This window comes from Opisthocomus hoazin, chromosome 2 (genome assembly GCF_030867145.1).
Source record: "Opisthocomus hoazin isolate bOpiHoa1 chromosome 2, bOpiHoa1.hap1, whole genome shotgun sequence".
Lineage (NCBI taxonomy): Eukaryota > Metazoa > Chordata > Aves > Opisthocomiformes > Opisthocomidae > Opisthocomus > Opisthocomus hoazin.
Window position 1 is genome coordinate 26,903,154 of NC_134415.1, and position 9,063 is coordinate 26,912,216.

General features: G+C 45.7%; 1 protein-coding gene across 3 annotated transcripts in view; it reads right to left on the reverse strand.

The window, feature by feature from the left end:
- Positions 1-8,858, reverse strand: part of LPGAT1 (lysophosphatidylglycerol acyltransferase 1) — a 64,814-nt gene extending 55,956 nt beyond the window's left edge. Inside the window, exons 1-3 of one of the 3 annotated variants that reach the window (XM_075412954.1) lie at positions 8,767-8,858; positions 8,353-8,506; positions 7,720-7,987 (exon numbers count right to left, since the gene is read on the reverse strand). In XM_075412954.1, coding sequence (XP_075269069.1) covers positions 7,720-7,957 — 238 coding nt within the window. In that variant the 5' untranslated portion in view covers positions 7,958-7,987; positions 8,353-8,506; positions 8,767-8,858. Of the gene's footprint in view, positions 1-6,586; positions 6,810-7,719; positions 7,988-8,352; positions 8,507-8,766 lie in introns of those variants that run through there. The other 2 variants (XM_075412955.1, XM_075412956.1) reach the window with 2 other exon arrangements.
- Between the last annotated feature and the right edge of the window lie 205 nt (positions 8,859-9,063).

Sequence of the window (9,063 nt, forward strand, 5' to 3'; positions counted from 1 at the left end):
CTCTATAGCTGACAAACAGTACGCATACAAAACTTCAGAGGAACCCCACTGCTAAGCTTTCAAAATGAACACTGGTCTTTTCCTTTATCAACCGGCTTTCATTTTATGATAACCCTTTGTCCTCACCCTACAATTAGTTTTCTTCTCTAAAAAACTTTGCAGAAGGCACTTTTCTTGTCTAAACAACACTAATCGGTTAACAAAAATAGTAAGAAAAGGTGAAGAAGTCTACTTCAGTGACATTCTGTTCACATACTAGAGCCCTATGCTGCACAGGGCTCCTCTCTTGAATTGGGGCCATAAGCCCTAAGTTCATCAAATACACTGAAGCTGGTACGGCAGCTGGTACCAACAGATGCAGTTCTGTGCTTCCTCTTTCCCTTTGTCATTTGTTCCCACCTTCTTTCACCACACCCACAAAATGAATCGAGTTAGGGTCTGTGTTTTGTAAGTCACCCAGCTAAAAAAAGGGGTTGGGTAGTTTTAGCGTGAATCAGGGCCGTGTTCCAGATAACCACACATCCGTTAAAATATTTGACCAGTAAAACTGAGGTAGTGGTGCTAGGATAAGTCTGAAAGGCTGGGACTGGCTTTCTTGAGTGGCACACTCTGCTTGAAAACTTGTGGGGGGAGATTTTGAAAAAGAAAAAAAAAAAGCCTCATATGCAGAATTCCTCACTTGTGTCACGGAACATTTTTAGGAATACAAACATGCTGTCCTTATTTATTTCAGAAACTGCATATACTAATGGCTGGACTATTATCTCAACTGTGGCGACTGCCACAGCAGTACAATTACATGCCTACGCAATCCCGCATTTGACGTGTCATCTTAAGCATTAGTTTATATTTCACTGTAATAAATGCGAGCAGATTACATATCTTGGAGCTGTATTTTGGCTCAGTTCACACTGGAAAGTTACACCACTAAGCTTATATTCCATAAAGGTTTTACTAACTACCCTGTCTAATTGAGGTTGCACAATTCTTCCATTTTTAAGATCCTGTTTTCAACAGCTTAAAACCTTGCCAAATTAACCTTTGGCAAGACTTCTCTGTCCCTCACACACACCCAACAGAGAAAGGGAAAGTGATACATTCTGTTCATCTCTGAGTTTCACTCTAAAAAAGTAATTTTCCAGAACAAAATGACAGAGAAAATAGGTTTTATCCACATTAAACATCCAATTTTTTCCTCCACTTTTCTTGAAAAGCTCTAAAATTTCTATGCTTTAGAACACTTACATTAAATGAGAATGAGAAATTGCATCTCTGACACAAAGGCATCATCTCTGACATGTTCCAATACAGATGTGATCACACTGTCAAAGTGGAAAAAAAATCCTCCTTCATACACTCTGCAAAGAATTTGCAGACAAAGAATTTAACTCCCTAAGATTTTGCTTCTCTAAATTAGAGCTGGACAAAAGCCTTCCTGTAATTATTTCAAATGGTTCCTAAAAGCCTACCATCAAGAAAAAGAACAAGAAAAGGCACAGAGAACAGACACATCTCTCAGGTATTCTTAGTCATATCCTTTCAGGCACTGAACAAGCAATGAAGGGAGAAGTAAGATGACTAGCATGAACAGATATGCTAAAAACAAAGGCCCAGTAGAACAAGGAGGGATGAAAACACATCCTAAAAATGTCAGACAGCTATGAGCAGGAATAGAATCCGGAATTCCCAGAACTTTGTCCTCTTTTGGCTGTTAGCACATAAGCTAATTCAGAAGCATCCCACAGCCATTCCTGGACTTAAAATTAAATAATCACACCCTTTTGTATCTGTATTCCTCATAATTTAATCTTTACTATCCTTCAGCAGATGTGGCATGCTTGCAATAGTTTTTGTATTATCCACAGTAGGTGGCACAGGAGCAGAGACTAACCTATTCTAACAACAACAAACAAACAAAGGGACATAAATAGCAACAAACCACAAAAATATCACTAGCAAAAAACCAACAGCATGCACTTTTACTCTAAGTTTTGTGCCAGAAGGCAGTAGCTTTCTAAAAAGAAAGTTCAGAGAGCATTTCAATACCTAATCTTTTGGAATGATCCTTTATAGTTAAATGATACAGTAGGAAAATGAAAGATAAGCTTTACTGCTTTTGACACGTTATCAACACTAGATGAACTACAAAGAAGTATGGTAAAGCCTGTAACTCATGTTCCAAAAAGGCAGTGATGGGAAATTCCTGGCATGATTTCACATATTATTAATAGGACAAGGGTCACTGTGTAGCACTCTTTACAAACACAGACATCACTTGCACAAAGAAGCTGACAGTAAGTTCACTGCACTGCTTACCTCCTCTTACGCAGCAGCCCAATGAGCCTTTGCTCTGAGGCCACGGTAGAAACAGCTCCAATGTCCCCAACTCATTCAACTCTGACCTTTTCTTATCAAGACAGCTCACAAATTGCACACAAACTTCCTCTTACAAATAGCAAAATAAATTCAAATATCCCTGCTTGATCTCAGCATAACCTACACATAAATCATATACATCAGAGGAAGTGGCATTTAAACCAGGGATTACCTAGAAACTCAACACATACGCACAGCATAAACTAAAAGTTTCTCTTTAGTATGCTGCTACCCAAATCTACACAGTCACCTCAGGTATTTTTGCACATTCAAAGAAAACACAAAACAAGAACAATTTTGCTTCTCTATTTCACACACTGCACGACCTACAAAATATGTTCCCCGCTCCCCCCCCATACCCCACCCAGTTCACCAGAACAGTCCCAAATACAAAATACTGCAGGAACAGAGGAGGGTAGAAAACAATGGCAGGGTTAGATGCATGGTAGGTCTCCCAAAAGAAAACCTCCCGCCTTATTTGGGGAAAAAAATTTACTTTATCTCATCTGCTGTTCTCCAGCTTCTGCTGCACTTCCTGCCCGAGCAGAGGGGCCGACTTGTCATGAGAAGCAGTGCAGACAGCACACACGCTGTCTGCACCGAGGAAGTGTTGTCACAGCAACTCCACCTGTATCTTTTACAGTTCTGGAAGACAAAAATATTTGCACTCTTAGAAGATTAGAGGAGTTGAGGCTGTTAACAGATTAAATGGGAACAAAGAAAATTTTTAATTAGAGATAAAAAATGTATGACTGTTGAGAATATAGAGTGGTCACTACTTAATCATACATACAAATCAGCCAATAAATTTTAAATCACTTGAGGGGAGAAAAGGGGGAACACAACTAAAAATCCAGGCCTCAACTTTACTCTGCTTGGCTGAATAACCAAGGAGGAGGAAAGTGAAATTCTCCTCACCTGACAAAACTTGGCAATCCTTACAGACATGCCTTAAATGTCACCTTCCTGGCTGACATGCAATTCTAACAGGCGATACCATAGGATTAGTTCACTTTTTATGAAGCACTGCATCATTGTACCTGTAGGCATCCTCACACCACTAAGACTTTTTTGTGTGTGGTAACAGAGGTGTATTGCTCTTCATCAGCCTACAGCCCATCAACCTGTCCAACATTATTGCAAGACCACGTGTGTTGGCAAGAGGCCGAAACAGAAGATTTTGTCGAGTTGTCCTCTTCACCGCTGGACTATGAAACTCTCTGAGCGCACCACCTCTCAAGGAAGCTCCCTCCCAAGACGCACACGACCCTACTGACCACATGCAACACTTCTCCAGTGCTCGGACAGGAGGCAGGGCGCTGACGGTTGCTGCAGGCAGAGGACACTCACCCTCCACCAGCTCATCCCTGTCCCCAGCCAGAGGCACAGGCTGAGCACGCACCACCGCTCCCCACAGTGGGACCAAGCTGTGCCGAAGCACAAGATTAGCGTCATGAGTATCAGCACCGCATTGCTAACCAATTACTCTGCTGTCCTAGAGATCTCTAATTGCAATACCGCAACAACATTATCACAGGCTAATACTAACTTCTGCATTTAGACAGCAGGAGAAGACAACAGAACAGTTTGCCTAAGTATTTAAGTAAAGCAAGCTTTTGTCTAGCAGTCCTATTCTTAGTGACTTGCTTAGACACAGGGATATTAAAACTTAGTCTGCAATAGTTACTTGCCCAAAGAAGTTCAAACCTAGAAAATGGTTGCTTTAAAACTAGTTTTGTAGGTGAGCAGGGGGTCATCAGAAATTCATCCCTGCAAATAACACTCCATCTCCCTCCCATTACATCTACTGCACTACTTGGTGGTTTCTGGTTTACTTGTATATTAAATGACAAATTATAACATAGGAGGAAAAAGGTACTTGCCAACAAAAGATCAAGCACTCTTGAGTTTTCTTTTTTTAGAACGCATCTTCCAACAAATGCAGGAAAATATTCAGAAGTGTTATTCAAAGGTGCCTTTCAACTGACACCAACATGAAGGTTCCGAGTGTCCTAACTGAACAGCTCATAGAAGAGCAATACATTCATACAAAAAGCCTTAAAAAAAGAAAAAGGCTTAGAAAAATTATAAGAAGGGCATTCTGAAAGCATATAAAAATAAAATAACAGCTAGACTATCTAAATGTTCTTCATAAAAAGACATTCAGTTTTCCTTTTCGTAAGAAATACTACAGAGTTCAAGAGAACAACAAGATATTTATCATACTCTGTTCTTTAAAAATCAAAGACAACCAATTATACCCAAGTTCTCTCTCATACTTGCATCTTAAGAAGAAAAAGATTAGGGAAAGAAGAATGACCTTTACAATTTATCTTCCCGTTCCTTCCTTTATTTCGCTTGTCCAGTTATACACTATCTCTTTACATAACATCAAGTGCATCTGCAAACAGAAACACCTCTGTTTATCAAAAAGCACAGATTAGCGCTGCTGATATAGACACAGATCATGTCATTTCTGTGACAAATCCTCTAGAATCCTAGCACAAAAACTCAGGTTTATGCGGGGGTGGGGAGGTGAAGGGCAGACCTAGTTCATGAGTTTTCCTCAGCTCTTCAAGCTTTATTCAATAAAATATGCCAACAGTTATGCCACAGCAGCAAAGTCCAGAAGGAAAACCTAGCACTCGCCACATTTTCTTCATTTGGTATTGAGCTCTCTCCTACACGACACACAAACTTACGAGGGGGGGGGGGGGGGGGGGGAGAAGTCTGCCCTAAATCTACTTTGCAGGCTGAGTTTATGTCACTTCTCACCCAACAGATGACCCAGCTCAGAAGAGGAAAAAGCAAATAAGTTAAAAAACTGAAACACACTTTCAACATAACTGAAGCAGAACACTACCTCTAATTAAAAGACACGTAAACTTTTTTAGCTGGCTACCCTCTCAATCAAGAAGAAAAACAAAAAGAAAAATAACTCGCCAACTGCTCTGCTACTCAAAGGAAAAGAAAAATCCTTAATCTTCTCAATGAACCCACACATACCTACTATCTTGTATTTACTTTTGCAAAGATGGAACATACTGAAGCCTATATTTGACTTAGTTTTTGGAATTGAAAACAGGAGAATTCTGGAGCAAAGTCTCTTTCAGATGCACCACTGCAAGTCTCAGACACCAACTCTAATAAAGTAGTATTTCAGTTCTGCATTAGTTATGTTGCACTCTATAAACGGGGGGACGTAGCGACAGTCTTTTATAAATCTGTCAGTCTGGAAACAGACACTTAAACTACTCTGTCTACGTATGCTGAAGCCAGAAAGATAGGCTTTCCAGGTTTGTTCTGCACATGGTGACGAGCACTGATGAGGGTAAAGAAAGAACAGACAAAGAAATAAGCTATTCTTGCTATTTTGTAGCTTTCAGTATAGAACACATAGATGTCTTCGTATCAAATAAAATATATTTAAGCTGAGACTTCATACAAATGTTTGCTTAAAATACTCCCCAAAACAAAAGCCATGCTTTAGAGTGAATAGTGAAAAGAAGGGCCTCCTTACCCTCACACCATCCCAGAAAACACGTCTGTGTAGCTGTTTGTAAGCGATACTTCAAACAAACACACTATGACATTTCAAGACTGTAAAACAAACCATTTCAAACTGTCAAGATACATCAGCACACCAATCAATAGATGCTCCAGGAAGACTCTAGGAGATGCAGATCATGCTAAGACCACTTTCCAAGCAATAGGCAAAAGAAACCACACAGTTCTGCAGTCAGCAGTCAAACCATCCCAATGAAACTGCTTTCAAAAATTGACAACCGTATTGTCATAGGACATAGGCTTGAATTTTAACTAGCACATTCAACATACACAGCAAATCCCCAGGGTCATGTGCTGTATGACTTTAACATTACCATTATGCTCATAAACTTTCCCATTTCCAATTACTAACACACACGACACCTTGGAAGTCAAACCTTCTTTCTGGAAAGCCTTTGTGCTTTAAGGCATGAAGCAGACTTTCAAAAATATACCTGCCACTGCAAATACTATGTGGACTTCTTTTAAGGAGCAAATATAAACATACAAAAATATTTTTAAAACAGCAAATCTGGAAAAGCTTGAGCTGCACCAGCCAAGGCAATTTTGAAGCAGTGCAACGTTGCGACCATTCTAGCCCGACAGACCAGAATCTAGCTTGCTGCTGCTGCCACCATCTCCTTAAGAAGAACTGGAAGCTCACCTAGAGTATCCACAGAAACTTTGTGCATCTCGGAAAGGCACACGACAGGGTACCAAAAGGCACATTATCACAGAGGCTTCAGCTCTTGTAGCCTAACACAAAGAGTGTTCCATCTGGGTCAACACTGACTTTCTGACTAATCAGGAGTCTAACCAGACTCCAGAGCTGTGCGCTGCCGTTCCTTATTTTCCTTGTTTACATGGACAAGACCTGCGGATGCAGCCTGGGCAGAAGAGAGGGAAAGAATTTTAGGAGGGCTGTTCATATTTTGCTCTCAATAGATCCACTTCCTCCCCTTCCAAGGTCTAAGCACATACAAAGAACTGATGGCTGTTTTCTTGCACAAAGTGCAGCAGCCAGGATGAATATCAGTGCATTCGAGGACAAGACTAGAGCCTTCCTTAATATTTCAGTTCAGTCCATCACCTTGATGAGCCTATGAGCACTTACAAGCAAAAATAAGTTCAATAATAACTGCAAAGCAAGCATGCACTGGGGAAAAACCCTACAGATTCTGTAATTAGCTCTGCTAACAGTAAATAAAGAGCCACACAGTCGAGAAACACTGCGTATCACTATTTGTATGAAAGAGGTTCCCTCTGTTGCCCTCCATTCAGAAGCAGCAGAAGAGACAGTCGCTGTTGCAAGAAATAGAAGACCTACTCTTCTGACACGAGCTTCACGTCAAACTAAGCCTTGTGTCCTGATAGTTTTAAGTGGAGACGATTTAGAGATGCATAGATTTAGTAAAGAAAAGTTTGGCTCTATCCGCTACGTGCACAGTACAAACCACCTCCCTTTTGAGGGCTTGTACCTTTTTCATGTAACGCTAAAAAAAAGTGATCAAGATACTGAAGAAAAATTGTATTTCCAATTATACTAAGACAAAATACTCATCGAGAAACTCTTACTTAACACATAATAAGTTTGTACCTATGATTTAAAAAAATGTTCCGGCACACTCAGCACCTCAATCCAGAAATACAAAGCATCTGTGTAAGAAACCTGCAAGAAAAACATCCCAGGTACCCACTATATATTCCCCTACACATCCCCATACTAAAACATCTGTGTTTCAACACTTCTTTACATCTTTACATTCATACATTTTAAAATTAATAAGACGTTCTTACCTGTATATCCTGCCCACCAGCCCCAGGAAGCCACCATAGCTAAAAGCCACTTAAATAACACTCCTTCGATATACCAGAAGCTTTTACTATCCAACACTCGGAGAGGCTGCAGCACAATTAAATACAAGACGTAGGACGGAATAGCAACCAGGTTATTGGCGACCATAAAAGCGAACCTGAGGAGCGCCTTCAGGCAGGTATAGCCCACCCGCTGGGCCTGCTCTAGAGTCACGGCCATTCTCTTCACCGCGGAGGGCGCGGGACCGTCCTGCGGGGAGAGGGAAGACAGGGCACAGGTAGCGCTCTCCGCCCGGGGCCAGGCGAGCCCAGGGTGCCTGCCCGCCGCCCCCACGCCCCGCCCGCCACCGGGGAAGAAGCCCCCCCCACCCAGGCGGGCACGAAGGAAGCGGCGCGGCGGGGCCGCCCGCCCTTCCCTCAGCGCGCTCGGGGGGACCCCTGCCCGCGGCTCCCCTCAGGGGGACACGCGCGCGGTCCCAGCCGGCCTCCATCTTCCCCCCTCGCTAACGCGGTGCCGGCGGCCGCTCCCCCCGCCCCGGAGCGGCTGACAGGAGCCGGGCCCCGCGGGCGGCGCCGAGGGGAGCGGGCGGCGGCGGGCCCGGCCGCGGGACTCACCTCCGGCAGGGCGGCGCAGCGGCGGCGGAAGCGGCGGCGGGGCTGGGGGAGCTGGGCCCGGCGGCGGCAGTCCCGGCTGGCGGCGGCTGGCGGCGACTCATGGACCCGGGGGTGGCTGGCCCAGCCGCGGCAGCGCTACTCGCCCTGCGGCTCCCTGCGGAGAGAGGGGGGCGGGCGGCGTGAGCGCGGGGGCCGGCGGGCGGGGAGGCGGGAGCGCCGGGCCGGGCGGGCGGGCAGGCGCAGACCGCGGGTTCGCCTCGGTTCTCCCGCGGCCGGGCCGGGCCGGGCCGGGCCTGGCACCCCTTCCCCTCCCTGCCCGCTCGGCTCAGAGCCGCGCTCCGCGGGCGGGACCGCGCCGAGCCCCCGGCCCCCCACGGACAGGCGGCTGCCGCGGGCGGGGGGAGCGCCCCGCACCTGCTGGGGACGGGGCTCCGTACCTCGGCCCCGCCGCGGGGGGCAGCGCGGGCCGCCGGGGCGTCATGCCGGCCGCTGGGGCCGCGCTCCCCGCCCCCGCCGTGACCGCCCGCTGCCGAGGCGCGGGGCTGGCGCTGCAGCGAGCGCCGCCCCCCGCCCCTCGGGCTCGCGCGCAGGCACGCGCTCGGCGGTGCGGAGTGGAGGCGGGGGGGGGTCGGGCCCCGCTGCCGTTCCCGGCGCCACCGGCGGCTTCCCCCGGGCTGCCCCGGCTCCCGTCCCCGGGACGGCCGGTTTCAT